Source organism: Castanea sativa, chromosome 11 (assembly GCF_040712315.1).
Source record: "Castanea sativa cultivar Marrone di Chiusa Pesio chromosome 11, ASM4071231v1".
In the NCBI taxonomy this organism is placed as follows: domain Eukaryota; kingdom Viridiplantae; phylum Streptophyta; class Magnoliopsida; order Fagales; family Fagaceae; genus Castanea; species Castanea sativa.
The window spans coordinates 46,441,130-46,464,069 of record NC_134023.1 but is presented as its reverse complement, the minus strand read 5'-3'; the positions used below and the strand labels follow the sequence as shown (position 1 = coordinate 46,464,069).

At 35.3% G+C, this 22,940-nt stretch overlaps 2 protein-coding genes across 2 annotated transcripts in view; both read right to left on the bottom strand.

Annotated features, from left to right (window-relative positions):
* Positions 1-3,966: 3,966 nt before the first annotated feature.
* Positions 3,967-5,414, bottom strand: LOC142615562 (F-box/kelch-repeat protein At3g23880-like). The gene has a single exon (XM_075788302.1). It carries the CDS (start codon positions 5,350-5,352, stop codon positions 4,153-4,155), a length of 1,200 nt encoding a protein of 399 aa, XP_075644417.1. The 5' UTR covers positions 5,353-5,414; the 3' UTR covers positions 3,967-4,152.
* Positions 5,415-7,088: 1,674 nt separating this feature from the next.
* LOC142614541 (uncharacterized) overlaps positions 7,089-22,940 on the bottom strand; it is a 31,246-nt gene continuing 15,394 nt past the window's right edge. Inside the window, exons 12-19 of the mRNA XM_075787077.1 lie at positions 22,079-22,119; positions 21,851-21,928; positions 21,657-21,741; positions 20,818-20,982; positions 15,247-15,421; positions 12,837-12,943; positions 7,461-7,611; positions 7,089-7,367 (exon numbers count right to left, since the gene is read on the bottom strand). Coding sequence (XP_075643192.1) covers positions 20,857-20,982; positions 21,657-21,741; positions 21,851-21,928; positions 22,079-22,119 — 330 coding nt within the window. The 3' untranslated portion in view covers positions 7,089-7,367; positions 7,461-7,611; positions 12,837-12,943; positions 15,247-15,421; positions 20,818-20,856. The remainder of the gene's footprint in view (positions 7,368-7,460; positions 7,612-12,836; positions 12,944-15,246; positions 15,422-20,817; positions 20,983-21,656; positions 21,742-21,850; positions 21,929-22,078; positions 22,120-22,940) is intronic.

The following is a 22,940-nucleotide window of genomic DNA, read 5'->3' as shown; positions in this document are numbered from 1 at the left end:
ACTGAGTTATTACATAAATCCATTCAAATGAACTCCTAAACCCACAAAACAGCGACACTAAGAATTCCCAATTACCCACACTATCTAAAGATGGTTTGGCTATTTGAAGATTCAAACAAAAAGGAGGAAGTTGAGGGCGGGATGGAGTAGAAAAAAGTGTTGATCTTTTTTTTCCTGGGGTTAAATTGGGGATATTTGGTAGCATTTTTGTGTAAAAAAGCAAGTGTGAGAATGGTATCTTGTTTTGCCTCTCCCAATAATTAAAGATGGATATATTCAAGCCTATATTAAAACAACATATGTTTTTCATTTGTTCAAATTAGTAGTGGAAACAGCATAATAAGTCCCTTTAGGTTTAGAGAATAGAAATCAATAAAGTTTCGTAAGATAACCGAAGAGATCTTGGTACTACAAAAGCCCAGAGGAACCAGCCAAGACTCTTTTATGGGTACCGAATAACCAGTAGAATTTAAGACAAGGCCTAGTAAAGTAGAGCTTGGTTCTTTCAACCTAAACAACTTATTATGACCTAAATCAATTTATTTATTTTGCTATCAAACAAAGAAATTATATTATGACATTGCGTTTTGTTTCACAGTGAATATTAACAAGTTGCATTAGGGGGACAATTACCATATTTAGGGGGAGAACGCTCTTTTCACATCCATATAGGGGTCTTTGCAACTTTCGTATCAATGTAGGGGGTTTTGCAACTATTGACAAAGTAAAAGATTCAAGATTGAATTTGTTAAATGATTTGTTAATTGTTATATAATAAAATTGTAGGAGAAGATTGGGAAAAAAAAAAGGTAGAAAATTGGAAACCAACCCCTGTAAGCCAATAACACTTTGTTTGAAGTACTATGCTTAATGATGCCTTGCTCAGAACCATTTGTATTAGTTCACTTCAGTACATAAATACTGGAAATATAATTATTGAGTCCAATTCAAAAAAATGTGCTTATGTTGACCATAAACTGATAAACCAAGTAGCTTGAGCCAATGTAGTATTAACATGACCTTGGAATGGTAACATGCTCACTAAACAAGCACTTGGCTACTCGTTTTCCATGGTCTCAGTTTTAGAGCTTCTTATATTCTGTTCTCTTCTTTTTTTTGGAAACAAGAGAGCTATAATCTAGATCTTTTTGACACTACCAGAGGGACATATAAGCAAATAAGGATTATGTTGACATTTCCAAATCTGAATTAGCACACGACAGCCATCCACAAAGAAATATAAAAAAACTCCACAAAGAAATAACAAAAACTAATATAAAATAACCACAAAAGGATAATAAAAACTAAGATACAAACAAGCTATAGCAGATAATTGGTTCTCAAAATTTTTCAATTTTTTTTTTAAAGTAATAACATAACAATAGTCACGTGGGTTCCATTTCACTCAATTAGAATAGGTTTAAATCCTATCATGTTTGAAAACAAAAAACAGAAAACCACAAGCATTAAAAAATTAAATAAGTCATACATAATTTTACCCTTCCACATCAGACCATTACTTTCATTCCATTTGGAAAAGAAAAGGAGCATTCAGCCTTCCTCAATCACAGCTTGAGTTGCAGATAATTACACTTCTTATCCAAATAGAATATTTTCTACATCCAGTAATGCAATCCTTTCCACAAAAGTAGCAGGCATAGTTAGAAAAGCTAGAATACCAAGAACCTTCTCATGTAGAATTTTAGGATCCAATAAGTCTATACACACACACACAATATATATATATATATATATATATATATATATCCATTTTTTCACAAATGCTCCTTTTCATTTGTGTTATGAGGTAAATACATGAGAGAGTGATAAACTTGAATTTTTCTCGCCAGCCTAGGCATGAACCTTTTTGAACCAAAAGAACGCCATGCCTGGTGCAACCAAAAAAAGGCTAGAACATTTTCCAATTGCACAAAAAACATTGTTTACTCTGTGACTATGATTCGTGCAAACCATACTCTCTCATCACCCAAATAGTGCATAGCTCACCCAAACAAACCTCAGTGGTCGACCATATGCAATCCAAGCCAAATTTTCCTCATACAATTCAAGATGTCCAACTTGCAAGTCATCTCCGACAGCAAGTGGTAGTGTGATCCAATGGGGTGACTGAATAATTTCTGCAGGGAGTCCTATATTTCCGAATTTCTCTCCATTGGCATCAAATGACATCATTCTAGGCAAGCATGTTGATTTTGTTGCTAAAGGTTTTTCTAAATTTAAAAACCATCAACTAGACTAAGTAGACTTAACGCCCCACTCTATAAAGGGAATTACAAAAGGATAAATGGTCAAGAAAAAATATTTTGAGTTTCTTATCCTATCAAAGTACTTACTCAAAAATGCCTACATAGAAGCTAGTTACCACTTACCAGGCGCTATTTCATGCTTCAGCTGGCCATAAACAATTCAAAAACAACCCACCTCTATTGTTCTTAACATGATAGTTGTCCAATTGATACTTGAAAATAAAAATAAATGGTGAGCATAGGATTAGTCAATTTTTTGAGAGAATAAGTTCATAAAACTAGCATCCCATGTTAAGGTACTCCACCAACTAGCACAATTTGCCACATTGTTACTTATGGGAATTACAGAAAGGCTAAAAGAGTAAAGCATAAGGAAAGTCCAATTTTACTCTTGTAGGAAATAATATAACCAATAACATAAATAGAAGCCGACATATAATTTTCCGCTCATAAGTACTCTTTTCTGCTTTAGTTGGCCATAAAGGAAACAATGCAAACTCAGTTTTTGGTGCAATGCACACTTGTATAGATCCAGATGTATATTCGATCGAAAACAATTTGAAAAAGTGCAATAGCTAATAGTTGTATCTGATAGAGATTAGAGATGGAGAGTTTAAGAATCAGAAGTACTGTATCAAGTTCAAGAATCAAGATGGTGAAAGCAAGAACACAAATAGAACCAATTCTAAAGCATGTGCAAGAAAGAGGATGACTATTCGATATCCATGCAAGAGGTCAAATATAAAACCATAAGTATTCTATTTTATGGATGTCAACTAAAAACAGAGATATTTTCATGCATCATTAAAAATACTTATAAGTTAATTTAAACCCCCACTGCAGCCTGTCTAAATGCCAAGGCATTTGAGAAGCTAACAACTGTACATGCCCCTAAATTCTTCTAGTCCAACAAAACGAAATTTCAGGAAACTAATTTGATGTAGCTCACAACCTAACAGCAAAATATGCCTTTAAATTCTTTCTCTTCAACCAAACAAGTTTAGTGAAACCATAGCATGTTTCTATAGGATAAAGAACACAAAAGTATAAACAGAAACAAAACATTTAGGCAGCTAAACTAGTTGATCCACATCCAATGAACAAAAAACATGTGATTGAACCCATCTATGCCAGAGATAATAGCATTCCTTATCTAGATAAATCTCTCAAGAGGCTAAAGATATGCTTATAGCAGGATCACATATCATGGGACAAACAGACTCGCAGTCATATAAATTAGCTTCTTATTGTCAATATTAAGGGTAAATATACTATAGAAACAAAGAAAAGACAATGCCGCTTGAGCCAGGGAAGTAAGAACAAGACCTTGGAATAATATAGCAGGATCACATATCTAGGGACAAACTCTCTTTCATATAAATTAGCTTATTATTGTCAATATTAAGGTCAAATGTACAACTGAAACAAAGCAAAGACCATGTAGCTTGAGACAGGGAAGTAAGAACAAGACCTTGGAATGGCAACAAGCTCACTAAAAGAAGACTTGGCTACTTATTTTCAAAATTCTCAGTTTTGGAGCTATTTTTACTCTCTCCTCTTTTTTTGGTCATTTCTTCTTTTAAATTGTAGTCAAGAGAGCAATAATCTAGATCTTTTTAACTCTACCAGAGGGACACATAAGCAAATAAGGATTACATTGGCCAAGTATTGCCAAATCTAGGCTTGTGCACCACAAACATCCACAGAGAAATATCATATACTACTAGATAATAGCCACAAAAGGATATTGTAAACCTGGGATAAAAATCAAGATTTTAGCAATGCTATCATGCCTACTGCTAAAGGAAAAGGAATAACAAGGGAAGGGTTTCGCTTCATCCATACCACTAAGGACTTCTCTTCTAATATGCATGCCACCACTTGCTTAGTAAGACACTGTGTTTGCTCCATCAAGTAAAGCAAGGCTCTCCATGAAAGTAGCTACACATGAAGGTTGTTGGATATCAAAATCCTTCTCATGTAGAGTTTCAGTGTCAACTAAAACAAACTTCACTGCTTGATAGTTGGACTCAACGGAGTGAATCAAAAGCCAACCACACATGGTGAAGCCAATGCAAGCAGATATTCTCTCAAGTGGTACAACAAAAAGTTGATTCCAAGACTCAAGCACGCCATACTCCCTCATCACCCACATGGAGTAGTGGTAGTCACGTTCACTTTGTCCAAATGTAAGGAAAGCCAGTTTCCCCTTGAGTGATGCAAGACATGTCTGAAACCTCACTATTGACTTAGAACCATCAGGCATTCCTAACAGTCTAAATTTCTCACTATTGACATCAAATGACACAATCATATCACTCTTGCACTCGTCTTCTACCACACGTGCCATCCAGTGCAAAGCTCCACTAACCACTGGCATTGGCGAAGGAAAATTATTAACATACACCATAACATTGGCTCTCAATGACATTCCAACCTTTCTCCATGAATCCGAACTTAATGTGTACACCTCAACCTGATCAGTGAGATGCGGTTTCATCCCAGGATAACTCGAAATCCTCACAACCTTGTAGTCATTGTTCTCCGGATGATATGCAAATCCGAGTGTAACACAACTCAACTGTACCAAACCCAACTGTCCTAAGCAAGAATCAGGCAACCTCTTGAATTTTTTAATGCTGGGGTTCCACAAATATATAAAAATTTTGGAAGTGGTAAGCTTTCCAATATCAGCAAGACACAATAACCCATTGCAGGAACCGACTATTTGGGCACGCCCAGTAGTAAAATCAAAGGGAATTTCAATCTCGGCTATCCTATCAAAGGTGCGGTCGAAAGCGACCGTACAGACTGCTCTGTTAGAAGAATTTGTATCCCATGGCATGTATATGATATAACCATCACCATCACCATCACCATCACCATTATCATGATTATGAGCTAAGTTATTAAGGTGGGTTGAGATGAAGTAGGAGGTGGTTATTGAGGAGTCCCAGGTTTTGGAAACGCACCTGAATCTTATGAGTGATTTGGCAGGCAGCCTTGTCAGGATGTTGAGTACAATGTCGTGTGGGAGATCATTCTTCCTTCGTCGGAGTATTGGTGGTTCCCTCGTTTGTGACATTTTTCAACGAAAGATTGGACACAGAGAGACACCACTATGAGAGACTGACTGCTGGGTTGTAGCTTTTGTTTGTTTCTATGATATGATATTCTGACTGATATATATATATATATATATATATATATATATATATATACACATATATATATTTATAGGCTTGTTTGTTTTTTTGTTAAATATTTTTTGGGCCCGTTTAGTGAGTTATGGGCCGTGAGATTCGGCACTGCTAAAAAGTCTGAGCTTTATGCTCCCCTAAAGAGGTCTATTGCTGGCAGTGGATACAAAATGCTTAATTGGTTTGCTGCTAATCATAATGCTATTGTCTAGCCATAAATCAATTCACCATCTGCTTAGAAAAGCAAACTAATGTGATAATGTATTGGTATAATTAGGAGCATCTTAAACTAATCTCATTTTCAAAACACAATCTTCCACACACGTATCCCCTCTCTTCTCTCTATCTTCATTTTTGTTGATGTTTTTCTACCTCTTCGTACTAGAACATCTCTCTCTCACACACACACATAGATCTCTCCCTCACACGAATCACCGGCAATGAACAAAGGCTAGAAAGAGTTAGCATGTTAAATCAGTGTTCACGTACTCCACCCCGTCTACTCCACTGCCTCTCATCTCCTCCCCACCTTTAAGAACATGTATCCCAGTTGCCAATATGGGTTAGATCTTAGATCAACATTCTCCGTCTTTGTCTTTCTCTTTTTATTATTCTTTTTCTTTCTTGTTTTGATTTGATTAGTTTTATTCTATATGAAGGATTGTGTTCTCTTTGTTTTGATTTTGTGTCTCCCTCTTGAGTTTAGAGACGTTTGAGAGAGGAAGGATGTAGGTTGATTTGTAGCATTTAGGATAGAAGTTGAATATAATAATCAATTGTGTTAATGTTTTATTTCGTTTTATTCTTTTGCTAATGAACAATATCACTTCAGGCAAAGAAAGTGACTGTTTATTAACAAATAACTTTTTCAGTTTAGAAAGGCTGTTAAAGCATCATTTCTGATTAGACTCTAAAATACAAAGGATTTTGCATTTGCCAATGCTATTAGAGATGCTCTTATATGGCCATTAAGAGAGAGAACAATGAAAAGAAGAAAAACATTTTGAATTATGAAAATTGGATAGAAGTACCCAGGTTTTGAATTATGAAAATATAGCCCAAGTTAGTGTGTTTTACAATTATCCAGCGACAAGGAAATGGATTAACACAAATCTTAGCCAGCATGCTAAAAAAAACATTTTGAATTATGAAAATTGGATAGAAATCTACCCAATGATGGGGGTAGCTCTTGCCAATGATGTAATACATTTTGCTGAGTGCTTAATAAAATTTTAAGCTTCACATTTATATATTGAATGATAATATTTTTATGTACTTTATTAATAACTAATAAGTACTATGAGAGAATCTATTCATTAAAAAAAAAAAAGTGGAATCATTTATAATGAAGAGGTAAACTAATATAATTTTAATGAGATTAATTAATAATATTTTTTTTTTATACAAGATAGAATTTCTACTCTAACCTAATCTAAGTGTATATGTGTGTGAACCTCTCTACTGAAGACTTGAACCTCGGCCCTTGCCCCACTCAACCTACAAACATTTATACTTGTGGAGAAACCTTTTTTTCTTTTATAATTCAATTATTACACCGAAGGGATTTGAGCCTTGAAGGAAACCAATCAATACAATACCACTGCGCTACAAGACAAATGACTGTTTTGAAACATCTTGTTAATTAGAACTTGGAACCCTTTACAAATACTAATTCTTAGGACAATATTTTTTTCACTACTGTTGGCACAATAAATTGTAACAAACAATTAGTATATTGCAAAATCTCCCAAACGAGAAGTCCTGCTAATTTATCCAACTTCTACTAGTCTTCAACCATATAAATGGGTTCCAGCCCTTCTCTTTGATCTACAAGGTAGTCAAAGTTGTCTTATCTTTAACAACAGCACCTAAACTGTAGCCAAAAAGACCAAGCAAAGAGCTAGGATTGGGAAAAAAAAATTTTAACCTAGTTAAATACCGTGATCAGAAGTAAATATAGCAGGTAGAATATTAGTAAGATGAAGTGAAAAACCTTGTATTGCTTGTGCGTATTGCTTGTGCACATGGCTTAACCTTTCATATGTAGTGGCCATGGCAGCGGCACAATCATCAGCTCAGTCCAGAACTGCACAAAGAATTTGGAGGCAGAGCACAAATTACGGTTCTGGTTTCATATCAGAGTCCTGAAAGAAGTTACCAAACCAGTGAAATCATATTTGAAAAATGAGTTGGGGAAGGCTGTCTGTATGCGTCAGCAGCTCTTAACATGTATATATGATATTTAAGTTGCTTTGAAAAGTAAACAGTGATATTGCTAGAATCAAAACTCATGTAAGAAAGAAGCAATGAAATGATTTTATGGGTTATTAGCATAGGCAGAACATAGTTCGATTATGCTCCATTTGGTTGCTGACATGACAAGGAAAAACAAAATCATATTGAAAGCAAATGCAATCATTCAAAACCAACATATTTAAAAAATAAATAACAAATGAAAAAGTAAATAAATACACTAGTATTTTAAATTGCAAACCTATTTTGAGGGAAAAAATACTCCGTCAAAGCATACTGACAATTACAAATCACAATAAACTGAATATAAATCACCCTATATACTGGCAAGATTAATGGGGACAAGTTAAAGTGGGTCAACTGGTATTTACCAATAGTTAAGTAGAAACCCAGTAAAAATTCACATAATTACACCAGTCAACCCCCTTCATGCGCAATCTAAAAAAGAATCCTGGTGCCAAAGTGTGGACAAATCAGGTTTACCAGAAATTATATAAAAGAGCACCCCCAGAAAGAGAGAGAAATGATTAGTCCTATGGAAAAAAGTTACTTCCATTGAATTGTATTACTCTTATGGCAGATGGCATACCTCATTTCCTTAAATATAGGACCCCAAATTTAACTGAAAATCAATAAATCACACCAAGGAATATAAATTTCATTTACCTACAAAGTGAATGCAGGACCATCATTAACATTTTAAATAAGACAGTAACCCTATTTAGCTAATCAGTATTCAGTACAATAAACCAGCAAACTAACAAAATTATACATGTTGTGCGTGAAAGTATATAGCAGTGGTAAACTCAAAGGCTTATTAGACAGGTTCTATGGTGTAGACATCAGATTAATGCTAATTGATTCTTGTTGGGAAACACAAGCGGCAGCCCACCTTAAAGACATGAGGTGAGGGAAACTGGCTCTAGTGCTCAAGCCATTTGGGATGTTTCGGATGATGGAGGCTCTCATGGGACCTTGCTTAGTCTTATTTTATTGTTCAATTGCTGCTAGATCAGTTTTAATTAAGTTCTACTAGTTTCAATTAAGCTCTACCAGAATAAGAAATAAGGACACTTGGTAATTCCTAGATTTTCTGGAATGGGCTGACTATAGTTGTACCAAAGGCCCATGAGTCTTATTTTATGTTTTGAGTCCTCCTACTTGTTTTAGGAGTTATTAAGTATTTTTTTTATTTGTTGTCAGTATTACTAGTCATTCTAGGAATAGAATATTTAGAGTTCAAGTCCTTCTAGTGATTGATTAATAAAATTCTAGCAGCTTATTTTAAGCCTTGAGGGTGTGATTGCCTTCTCCTACCTAAGTGTGATTGCTTAGGAAGACCTGCTGTGATTACCTAGTGTTTTATTTATCTTGTCTTATGTTTATCCCCTGTTTCAGCCCCAAAACAGCCATCAAGATTCAATATTTTTCTACTAACCTAAAAACCTTAAACATTGATCCTTATTCAAGAACCATTGAAGAACTCAACAGAAAATCAATTTTAGTGCTGATCCTGCATCAGTTCCATTTATCCAAATTATGGGATTTGAATCTAATATAATTTATTTTGAGGGTTTTAAGGGATTTAATTGCTATTCTAATTATGATTTAATTATCTTCCCTTATTTAATGTAATTTGGGACCCTATTTATAAAACCAGAGGAAACATTATTGTTGTTGAATTTTTTTTTTTTTGGTTAAAATACGATTTCATTCAAACAAACTAACCATGAACATCAGTTACAAAGCAAACCCTGTTCACATACAGACCAACAGTATCCTCATCTAAAATACTTCTAATGTCCACAGGTGGACAATTAAAGGAAATAAACTCAGCATCTTGATCAATACTTGTCCTAACTAACATATCCGCACAACAATTGGCTTGGCGAAAACAATGCCTAAGCTAAACCTGTTGAAACTGAAGCATCAATTGCCTGCAGTCATCCAAAATTGGCAAAATAGCATTATTTTGATAGTTTGGATTAAGAAAAAACCCACAACAGCTTTAGCATCAAGTTCAATAATTAGAGAATGAATGTTTAAGTTGCTGCAAATAATGAGACCCTCCCGAAACCCCCAAAGCTCAGCCTCAAAGCTGATAGTCACCCCTATACGCCTTGAAAACCTAGCAATCCACCTTCCATTCTCATCCCTAACCACTCCTCCACAACCTGCCAAACCCGGATTACCCTTAGAAGCTCCATCTATATTTAATTTTTTCCAACCTGCCTGCAGCTTCTCCCACCTAACTCTTTTAATGATTCTGTAAGTCCGGTCCCTAGGCGATGATGCACAGTACATAAACTCCATCCCTTGGTTTACAATCTCCTCAGCTAAATTTGGGTTCAGGTTTTTCCCTCTAAAAACACACCCATTTCTACTCTTCTATATATTCCATAATGCAAAAGGAAAGATCATCTTCCAAGGCAAAATCCCAGCAGTACCATTAGGAGTCAAATTCCCATTATAAACCAACCAATCCTGCAATTCTAGTCTTCAAAAATCTTGGTTCGAAGGCAGCACACCCAACTGCCTCCAAATTGATCTGACTCAAGAACAACCACTAAGAGCATGCATCACTGTTTCTACTCCTCCTTGACAAATAGAACATGTATCATCTTCCCATCCCTCTTCTAACAAGACATCCCTTCACCTTAGTGAGCACACTGCCACATGAAGGTTTTGATTCGAGGCAATGTATTTGCTTTCCAAATCCATTTAGCCGAGAAGGCAAAGTCTTGGGCAGAACCATTAACAAGGCTATAAGCACTTCTGAGATCAAAAACACCTCTAGGATTGTTCCTCCATGCTAAACTATCCCTTCCTCTACCTGTTAAAGGAATTGGAGTGGCTTGGATCATGAGTTTCACCTCTGAAGGGAGCACAAAAGAAATCTGATTTAAGTCCCACCCCATATCCGTCATGAGGTCTTTCACTTCCCACTTGGATTCTTCTCGGTTTAGAGGGCCTTGAATGAGATGCCGAAGGGGTCCTTTCTTAGTCCAATCCGCATACCAAAAGCTCAACTTGCTGTCCCTACCAACCATCCACATGCTGCCTGCAATGAACACTTCCCTGCCTTTCTTCATCGCTGCCCAAACTCGGGAACAAGGAAGCCTATCAGGATTAGGTGAGGCTAATCTTCTGCTATTACAGTATTTAGCTCTTAGGACCTTAGCCCAAGGAGCTTCTTTTTCATTATCAAACCTCCAATTAAGTTTTGCAAGGGCTACATTCCTTCCCTTAGCAGTTTGCAATCCGAGACCACCTTCATCTTTGGGTCTTGCCACCTTTTGCCAACCAACCCAATGGACCTTCCTAGCTGTCTCCGAAGAACCCCAAAGGAAGTTGCGATTGACCCGATCTAATCCCTCAAGGATTTTGACCAGGAGATGAGTGCATTGCATCACATACGAAGGGATAGCCGCAGTGGAAGCTTGGATGAGAACAGCTCGGCCGGCCATCGATAGCAACTTGGCCTTCCAACCAGCAAGTTTCTGTGTTACCCTATCCAAAATGAAATTACAGTCTTGGAAAAAGGTGTTGGCATGCTTAATGGGAATTCCTAAATACTTACCAAGATTCGGGGTTGAAGCAAAACCAAGGATATCACATAGGGACTCTCTTGTATCTCTATCCACATTAGGAGAAAAGAAGACTCTAGACTTGGCTTCACTAATAGTTTGGCCAGATATGCTACAAAAATCATCAAGAACATCCCTAATAACTGTGCAGTTAATGTAGTTTGCTTTGGCAAAGAGAACAAGGTCATCAGCAAAAAATAGGTGAGAGAATGCTGGTCCACTTTGAGAAGAGAAGCTTTAACCGGCTGCCAAAGTTTCATATGACACTTCTCTTCAATGAGCTGGCCAAGGTAATCCATACAAAGGATGAACAAATATGGGGATAGCGGATCTCCTTGCCTAATCCCTCTCAAGGGATAAATTGGCTCTAAGGCTTCCCCATTCACCAAGATGGATGTGGAGACCAACGAAATGCAGCTCATAATGATATCAATGAGGTCTACCAGAATATTTGCTCTAACAAGCATATCTTTAATGAAGCTCCATTCAAGCTTGTCATAAGCTTTCTCCAAATCAATCTTTAAAGCCATATACCCAACTTCCCCCCTCTTCTTGGTGATAGAATGGATAACTTATTGGGCTATAATTGCATTATCTATTCCCTTCCTACCAGGAACAAAGGCTGCTTGAACCGAAGATATAAGCCTATCCAAGTGCGGTCTTAGTCTAGCAACTATAACCTTAGTGACAAACTTATAGACGGTGTTGCATAAACTAATGGGTCTATAATTGCCCAAAGTCTCCAGGCCTTGAATTTTAGGGATGAGAGCAATGTGAGTTTTATTCAAGTACCTAGGCACTTTCCTCTACACAAAGATCCTCTTCACTTCATCAATGACCGACCTACCCACCACCAACCAAAATCTTTGGAAGTAACCCGCATGCAACCCATCCGGTCCCGACGCTTTGAAAGCCTTATGCGACCTTACTTTTACAAACCCTGTGCTACATCATACTAGAGGAGTAAGTTGCAAACTAAAATTGCAATATCACATGGTGACACTACAGCTAATAAATAGATATATAAAGTAACTATTTTTTTAGTTGTAATTAAAGTTTAGGGAATCAAGTAATTAGTAATGACAAACTACATGTTGCAAAGTAACAAAACATAAACTTTAAGTCTTTGACCGTTGTCAAGAAAGCACATTTAATAATTTAAATGGTTATTCAAGCAAACAAGACAAACTTATTTACCAACCCACCCATGAAAAGGCGTGTGAGTTTGCCATTGCTAAAATTTTCTACAAAAGAACAACATGCAGATTATAGTAACAAAATTGGAAATTAATTATTGATAAGAATTCGTTAATAAAGAAAAGGGAAAACCATAGGTACACACTGGGTAGTAGGTTTTTTGGTGCTTATGTAAAGTAAGTCACACAGCCAAACAAGATCAAACTCATAATCTTATACTATTACCAATGATGACATGCCAGTTGAGCTACACATTAGAGTGTTAGGAATACAAGAACTCTAAAAACGAACATAGGCTGTGTGATAACATTAGAGGTATATATTGGAATTACCATAATGACTTCTCCAGCCATGGGAATGAAGGCTGCCCCAAGTTTGATAAGTCAAAGCTTCCTCATCATGGAAGCATAGTCCTCTGCCAGCTACCTCCACATTTCACCTGAAAATAAATGACAAAAAATGTAAATCAAAGGGTCAAATAATCCACATATTTAGAACACAGCCTTTTTCCAACCAAAAAACAAGATGCTCCTAACTAATAATAATATTATAAGTAAAATATTATTATTAACCTACATGTTTGCTATATTATTATTAACCTACATGTTTGTAGTTATGAGAAGTATACTGATTTCAGAACACATAAGGAAAGCTATTTAAGTGGTCATAGGACCATCAAAAGGGCAGTGTATAATAAAAGAACCCATAGATGACAAAGTAGATTTGCATGACTGATTAAGAAGCTTTGGTCACATGCACAAATGGTTTATGACAACACTGGCGAGGCCATTGAACGGCTAAATGTTACAGAGGTTCTAAAAGAAAAAGCAGGAAATCGTAACCATGTCCATTAAACAAGCAATTAAGGAAAATCTCAGTACCAAACTATGATTAAATAAGAGGGCTTCCATCTAGCCAAAATAACCATATGGTACAGCATGAGTCAATCATCCCCCACTCTGGTATCTTATTGAACAAACATGGGGATATTCTCCATTAAATCAAAATTTTCTATTTCTAGGAAGTATCATGATTATCCAACTAAGACGGGATTCAAATTTTTTTTACGAGCAAAAGTTATCATTAAAAGAATACACTAAGGGTCCGTTTGGATACAGCTTATTGCTGAAAACTGAAAACACTGTACCAAAATAAATTTTAAATGTGTGAATAGTATCGTGGGTCCCATTTTTAATTTTAAAAAATCTGAAAAGTGAAGTTTGTGGGTCCCGTGAACAGTACACAGGACCCACAAATGTGCTGAAAGTCAACAAAATCGGCTACTGTTCATGCACAGTAGCATGAACAGTAGCCTTGTCCCCTGTGAAAAGCGTGCAGCAGCAGAAAAAAAAAAAAAAAACGCTGAAATTTCTCAGCAAAACGCAAACGCAGGTTATCCAAACACACGCTAAGGGTGCAAACCAAGTACATGGGGAGTAAACAAGGTGAATCCAAAATAGAGAATTTAATACACACACACTAAAAACCAACATAAGCTAATGGTATCTAGGAACTCTAGAAAGTCTGCCGTAAAATAAGTATGAGAGGCCAAAGTACATTCATACAAGGGTTCAACAATAACTTCAACTTCACCACAAATTTAACACTTTCCCCTCAAAGCAATGACCATTCCTTTCTCTCCAAAGTACCATTTTTTCCCCTGAAGACACCATATTAAATGCAAAGAAACAACTTTCCAAATCATCCCATTAGGCATTATACTCCTCTTATTAATAAGTCCCTTCCAATATTATAACATCTCCATCACAAAATAAGGCATTACCCTTGTTAAACTATCAATTAAGCTATTAGAAAATAGTAAATTGAATCACTTAACCATAATTCTAACACTCCCCCTTGCGTGTAGGCCCATACTCCCCTTTAATAAGTGGGGACATCATGTGAGATTTTTAACATTTTAAATGAGAGGTAGAGTGGATACAGGATCGAATCTAGGACCTCCTATTCGGGTACCATGTTAAACTACTGATTGTCCCAAAAGCCAAGTTGTTAGGAAATGGTGAAGTTAATCACTTAACCATAATTCTGACAACCATGAAGACACCAAACAAGCAGAAAACCAACCATTACAACCTCTTAGCCACTGCACAATGTAAGAATAGATGAGCCATAATCTCTCCATGGCTTTTACAGAAAACACCTGTTCATTTGAAAAGATTGAAGGATTTCAGGTTTTTTTCAAATGAACGATTTGAAGACCTATAAATTGATTGCCTGAACACTTAAGGAATTTTATAAGTCTGTATACAGAGTATCTTTCAACCTCAAAGTGAAATTCATCCTTTTTTTTTTTTTTACTTTCCATTCATTCAGATCTCTTCCATCTCATGAATTTTGTCCTGATCCTCCTTTTCTCCCAAAAAAAGATAGGGAGAAGGATCTTTGGTGGAGCCACTATCTATGACATGGGTAGTGGATCCCACAAAAGTTTGCCAATGCAAATGTACAACATAATGTGTCGCATTATTATTTTCGTATTTACACAGATGCTAAATGCATCAGTACAACATTTCCAAGCACAATTTATATTAAAAAAGAAAAAAAAAATTGCATTTGATAAAAGTCAATAATCTGAGAAACAGATGGCTATTCTCATGAGTTAAGAGATTAAAGAACCACAGGATCTACTGAATCAAACCAACCTAAATGCAGAATATAGCCAGATGAATAAAATTGATTTAAAATGCATTCTACCATCCATATAAGCAAACCCTAACTGACCATGATTCATTAAATCAAGAACACCATAAACAGATCAGTGATCAAGGCCTAGGAAGCACGGACACTTCATTTGGGGTGTTGTACCCGTGTCATACCCGCTGTATCACGTTATAATTTTTTGGAAATTGCTTGTGCCGTCGTGTCGTACTAGTACCCATGTCCAAGTTTGTGCTTCCTAGATCAAGGCAAAATTGTCAAAGAAAGAAGATGCTTTCTCCTTTTTAACTAACTTCAAAACATAAATAACCCAAATTTCTGTGTATAATTTATCTGATAGACCCAATATAATAATTAACAAACAGGAGCAACTCAAGATCCTAGTTGAAAACAAGCCTAGACACAAAATTGAAACACTTCACAAAATGCCTAGCATAATCGGCCGCCAACCATATGGTCCAGCCTTGAAGAACAGTCAATACTTTTTAAATAAAGACAAAGACAATACTGAAGAAATGATACTAAAGTACAGAAACTGAGTCTGACGCATGGCAGGATCCTACAAGAATGCAGGAAGTAGACTTCAGGAATCAATTTAAAAAAAAACTCATGAATTCTAATGATGGTGATAACTGAAGACATGATAGTTTCATCTCCAGTGCCTATAATGTTCAATGCATTTTACAGTTTTTCAAGAGGACACTAAAAAGTAGAAAAGGTAGCAACACATAACATTCAATGAACTTACAGTCATTCACTAACAGCTCAACAAGACAAAGAGCAGATACTTAATTTCAGGACTATGCAAGAAAACCTGATACTGAAAATCTTCTTACTTTTCAAGCAGCACAAGAAATTGAGGATACTAATATGTATAAAAGTCCAAGGGCATAGAAAAGGAAATCAATAAAAATATAAATATGCTTTCAGGATTAGTACTTCCACTTGCACGTCTAAAATTTCTGTTATAGTATCAACCAGGTTCAACTTGGGAGGAAATGCTGACAGTTGCACATTGGACTTCCTGGAGTATCTTCACTTTAAAAGATCAACTGCAAGATCAAGCTGCAAATTGAATCTAAAATATCTAATTCTATGCCGAGCATAGAAAATAATCCAACATGAAAAAATTTTATTACGACAGTAGAAACCATTTACAAACCACAAATAGGAGTATAAAAAATTTGATTACAGCAGCATAAGCCTATTAGCCAAAAAATTACTAATGTAGGGCACTGCTAGAAAGAATTCTTTGAAAAAGAGTTAATTGCAGAAAGGAGAAGTGAGTAAATGAATTGAGGAAATTTGAAAAAACATCAGCTTCTCTTCAAATATTTCAATCGTCTATGTCTTAAATAAGAAAACTATGAAGTGCAAAGGTTTGAAACAGATACATTTGGGTGACAGGTGCTTCATATCAAATCAGAGTGTCTTTAAAATAAGATTCTAACCAAATTCATCTTTTCATATATAATTGAACAGTTATTGATGATGGGAAAAGAACATTGCAACCACTCAGTCAACAGACAGGCTAAGCCCTCTCTAATGAAACGCAGCTTGTATTTGAGAAGGGTGCGTGGATTGCACTCTTGTGGCATTATGTGGGATTAAAACCCATCAAAAGTTTCCCACTTGGTTGCTAAAAATAAATTTTCTTTTTACTCCTTGATGATTGTAAAATAGTGCCATGACCCACTCAAATAAAGGCATAAATTTATGCCAACTTATACCTAGTATTAATAGAGGGCTTGATCTCTTGATTCTACATCTTTTATGTGTTGCACCAAATTAAGTCTGTTGTGATGTGAGAGAAACTTAGCAGTTGCATATATTAGAGTCAAAAACCAAAGGGATTCCTTGTTTTGTGCCTTTCGTGAAAGTGCGGCTAGGGTGTATTTTGGGTCTGGGTTTCTTGAGAGAGTCTTTGTGCCACTGTTGTAATCTACCTATTTTATGGTGAAACTCTCTCTGTTGCCACCCATGGATGTAGGCAAATTGCCGAACTACGTAAATTCTTGTGCTCTTTGTGTCTGTGATTGCTATTTTTTTTTATAGGGTCATTTGACCCAAAATTTCACAAGGCAAACACACTTTTTTTTTTTTACTGAAACGCAAAAAGCCTAACTGTTTGGTTTTGTGATTTTAAAAGAACAGTGCTTTGAAAACCACAAAAAGAAAAAAATAATAATAATAATAATAAAATAAAATAAAAGCATTTAGAAACAGCACAATTGCACGTGCCCCATAGCTTTTTGGAAACATCAAATTCAATCCCCAAATCACATTTTGCGCTTAGCACTTTATTGGATTTTCAATACCCAAATCACCCTCATAATTTTTTAATGACCAAAATATCTTACAAAGAAACTTCCCCTTCCTTACCATGTCCTCTGGTCTCTCACATCACTGTTGCCCTCACAGTTGCTCATCTACCATGCCTACTGTCAAATTCAAGTAATTTATCATCTTCTTTCTCTGCTCTTTCCATTATGCATTAAATTCATCTCTAATTGATGATGAAACAGACTCCAGCCCAAAAACCAATATACTACTTTTGACAAGATTCTCCCACTTTTCTTATCAACTCTCTCTATTCTTTTCTTTTTTTTTATACCTTTTTGGATTAATGTGCATTCTTCTCTATATTCATCTATACTCTATTGTATATTTTCCTGTTTTTGATTGTATGTTATTTTGTTTTATTAAAGACAAAAAGGTTAACCCAAACCCTTCCCATTTTTTTTAAGTACTTTCTGATGTTCATCTTTATAGCCTCCCATTCTTGGCTTTCTGGTCTAAATTAAAAAATAAGTTAATATATATGATAACCTTAATAGCATAGTTAGGGCTTTTTGTCATTCAAAACAGAAACATCAATTTTATACCAATGTTATCCAAATGTTTGATTGATAGAAATAGCACCTTCTCATTAGTTTTGCCAAACACTTAAATGTGATTTAAAAAAGCGTTTTTTCAAAATGCAGGTTTGAAAATCGTTATTTTAATAACACTTTTTCAAACAACTAAGCCAAAAAGACACTGCTATTGGTTTGAATCCTGGGGATGCTATTTGCACAAGACTCTCATTATCCCTCCATGTGAATCAGCCTCTCCTGCCTATCCAAAGATGCTTAGCAGCAAGTACTTAGCCCATGCCCTTTAAGTCCTTAGAGAGGCAAATACATTTCGGAATTTCTTGTAATACTCACATGTGACAGCATGGGAGTTTATCATAACCACTAGAAATTTTCATGCTCATGCACAAGTGCAAAAGTGTCCCTTAAAAACTAAACTTCTCAAAGCCTTTGTACTAAGATAAGATATAGAGCAACAGACATTTCCAGAAAAATCAGATATAATTACTTTAGAATATATTGAGTGATATATGAGAACACCCCACCAATTATGTCAATGTCAAAGAATGATAAGACGGCAATAATCCCAGATACAAGAATCTAGATGCAAAACAATACACTCTAAATCAAAAGGATAAACAAGGAAGTCAAGCATTCACCGGTTCAAAAGTTGTGGGGGAGGGAAGGGAAGGGAGCGCTTTTCATTGAAGTATGGTGCACCACCTTGATCACAACCATAACAGAACTTAGGAGTCTGATATCATGACAATCCCAAACTCCAGCAGTGCTTGGCAAAATATATGAACTAATAAGCTGAAAAAAAAATCTTTTTGTTCACTGATATTTTCAAATTTTAAAAGTATTAGAATATTAATTAAGTGATTAAATTCTCAACTATTCCTATCAACTTCAGCTTTTAGGAGAATCGGTAGTTTATCATGGTATTAGAGCAAATGGTCATGAATTTGAACCCTATTTCCACTCTACCACCCATTTAAAATGTGTTGGCCCACATGTGGAGGGGAGTAAGAAAATTGGTTATTTGATTAAATTCACCATTTCTATCAGCTTCATCTAATGGGAATATCAATAATTCATAAAAACTTTGTTCAAAGATAATGATTCAGCAACGAAAAAAGAGATTTACTCACTGTTTGGATGTCACAATTTTGGTACTACAGAGTTTTTGTTGGGAGGGGCCTCTCATGTGATGCCAGCCAGATGTGAGAATTGTGTAAATAGGTTTAGTCTAAGTTATAAAATTTGGTATTTGAGTTGAGTATTAACTTTTTTTAATAAGTAGTTGAGTCTTAAATTGTCTAGAAGTTTCCAAATATTTTGGGTTTTTTTTCTTCAAGTCCAAGTTAATCTTTCATTGGACTTTATTAGGTTGGAAGTTTAGTAGTCAAATTATGAATCCTAGCGCTAATAAGTTAAGTAAGAGTCAATGATTTATATAAACAAGCTTTGATTATGCTCAAAAAATTCAGAAATTCTGAGAATGAAACATTGAGTATTTGGTTACTCAACACGCATGCCTAGAGCTCTCTCTCTCTCTCTCTCTCTCTCTCTCTCTCTCTCTCTTTGTTGCACACTGATGCAGTTCACACCCCCAAACAGTCACAAACCTCTTTTCTTCCCTCTTAGCAAAACCCTAGAACCCCTATATTTCCCTGCTCATTAGCCACCGAAACACCCATTGAAACAAGCCATGAAAAAGTAAAACCCTTAACACATACGTCGATAGTCCAAAATTCACACAACCTGTCATCCTCTATTTCAGGCCACTTTCACCCTTGGGGTCCGTTTGGTTGGGGGATGGAAAAGTGAAGAGGATAAAAAATGGGGAGATGATGAAAATATGGGAAGATAGAAAATATTTTAATTCTCTCAATTGTGTTTGGTTAGAGGGTAAAAAAATGGAGGGATTGAAAATAGAGTTTGTACAAATTTACTCTCATACCCCGGCAACATAACTTTTTTTATATAAATATTTTATAAAGGAAAATAAAGTATTGTTTTTTAATAAAATAAGCAACCCAAAGCAAGTAAACCCAGGAAAAAAAGGAGTTTAACATGAGGAGAAAAGGATCCAGAAAAAAAGAGTTTAACGTTGCAATGAACCTAGAAAAAGAGGAGAAGAAAAAAAGAAAAGAAAAAGGTTCATGGGTTTAACATTGCAAAGAAAAAAAAGAGTTTGTGTTTAAGGTTGCAATGAACCAGGAAAAAAAAACAAAACAAAAAAAAACAAACAAACAAACAAAACAAAACAAAACAAAAACAACAAAAAACTAAAACTAAAACAAAACAAAAAAACAAAAACAAAACAAAACAAAAAAAACTTAAACGTGAATTTACAGTTGGGCCCCACCATTTTCTCTCCTCCAAAATCTCTCCTATTTCTCTCTCCCATTTTCCATCCTTCCTATTTTCACTCCAAACAAACGTAGCGTTAAATTCAATCTTCCAAGCCATATTCAAACTAAAACTTTTAGTTTGAAAGTCTAAAACCCTAAACATATCCATCTACAATTCCTAAGCCCACTTACAGGCAGGTGTACAAATTTCCTAATCTATCCTATGTTGAAATTTTTTTTTAATAAGGTTAATAAACTATCATAACCTCAGAGTCCATCTTGACTGCCTTTCATACTGTTTTGATGCTCTTACGTTCTTCAATACTTAAAAGATGAGGCCCAAAGAAACCAAAACAGAAATATGAAAGGATTAGTCCAAACATCAAAATTAGTATTTTGATAACTAGTGACTTGAAGAATACCTTGCAAACACATATAAACTCTTCAGCTTGTAAGAACCACTATAATACATCAATACTTGGGATGATTTTTGGAAGCAGTCTATATGGTGGCCTCGAAAAAGTATCGCCATAATCAGGAATGCACATAAGCTCATTCTCCAAAACAGAATAGGCTTCTGAAAATGCCTGAAACATAATACATTTGAGTATGAGATATAATAAAACCAAAAAGAAATCACAAAAGTCATTCCACCAACATGCATGGAAAGTTCTTATACAAAAGAAAGATTTTTTTTGATAAGTAAAATTATGTTAGCAGGCAGTTGAAGCTTACAAATGGGTAGCAGAAAATATTTAAAATTACAATTAATTAGCTTGTCAGTAATTTGGGCATCACTTAAGGTGAAGAGATTGTCCGCTAATGTGCATTGTGGAATTGGAGGCATTTTTTTTAAGCATACATGGTATGTTGCCACGATTGTGTGCATGCCAACATACATATTAAGAATTATTTTATTGGTAATTATGCATGCACTCGGAGGGTCTTAAGCCCATGAACTCACTCTCCAGCTTCCTCATACAAGAGGAGGTATCATTTGACCAAGAGTTCATTGCTAAAATACAACTTAATAATAATGAAACTACCAAAGATTTGTTTTTGTTAAGTGAAACTCTATCTACAATTTCAGAAAAGCATGATCAACAACCATGAAAGTTACCTAATAATGTTAAGCAGCTATCTATGAAGCACCATATTATCACACAGGTCAATTTAGAGTTTAATCCCTTTCTTTAATCATAATGCCATGGAAAAATTTATCATATCAAAGTAATAACTGCAACAAGGTTCACTAGCTTACCTTGATACACTGATGAATCCTAAAGCAATTTCTCCCGACATTATTTGTTGGATAAAGAGGATCATCAATGTGAATTGGATCAATACTACAAGCAGAAGATTGTCAATACGTTACACAAATGGAGATAGGGAAATCACGAAATCACTTATCATTCAAAGATTTCAACATAGAAAGCAAGCGGGTGTTGCTATTACCTACAGCCTCTTTCTCTTTTCATATAAACTCCACTTCCCTGTACTGAAATACGCATCTGGCGAGGATCAAATACATTCCTGGAAAATCAGAGGTTGAATGATAAACAGTAATAAATCTATAAATATTGTGTTGTATATACTAAATGACTTTTAATTCAAAGTGAAATTTCAATTCAATAAGAACTTTCAAAAAGGAAAGAAAAAATTTGATATCAGCATTTTACTTACCCAAAGAAATACAGAAAATCCATCAGAAGGCTTCCAAAGTTCTGGAAGAACATTAAAGCGGTAATTAGCCAAAGCCATTCACTTAACAACTATCAGCACAAATTGGAAACAGAAGAAAGAGAACAAAAGCATAAAATTGCAAACCTTGCATGTAACCAAGCCACAAGAAATTTGACACTATATGTGTGTATGTGTGTGTGTGTGTATATATATATATATATATAGAGAGAGAGAGAGAGAGAGAGAACAAAAGCATAAAATTGCAAACCTTGCATGTAACCAAGCCACAAGAAATTTGACACTATATATATATATATATATATATATATATATGTTTGATAAGTAAGAAATTTTAATATTCAAATTAGAGAATTGAAAACCTTAACAACATGGTTTCCTGATTGATTGTTGGAAGCATGTAGGGTAAGTGTTTTAGATTTATTTATTAGTTCAGTTATTTTGGTTGTGAAGGGGGCAGGTGGGACTTAAACTGTAGCTGTTTGGCTTCCTTAACGTGAGGTTTTTATATGTTGGGAACCAAATAATGTAAAATAAGAATTATGTTTCCTCCTTTCCACCAGCTTTGTCAAGAAACCAACAAAACATCAATAATCATACAACTCAAGAAATGTGCTGAAGTTTGTTATGCACTACTCAATGTTAATCTTTTTAAAAAAATAAAAACATGCCAAAGTACTTAAGGGGGAAATGGAGTCCAAATTACAGTGATGGTTGACGTTTCTAGCATTTCATTGGATCTTTACAAGAGATTTGTCACTACTCTGTCCACTTGAAAAACTATTAGTCTGGTGGTAAGAAACTATAAAATCTCTTCTTCTTCTTTTACCTGGTACATGACACA

Coding starts and splice junctions, on each gene's coding strand:
- LOC142615562 (XM_075788302.1), bottom strand. CDS start 5,352: ATGTCACAAACGAGGGAACCACCAATACTCCGACGAAGGAAGAATGAT.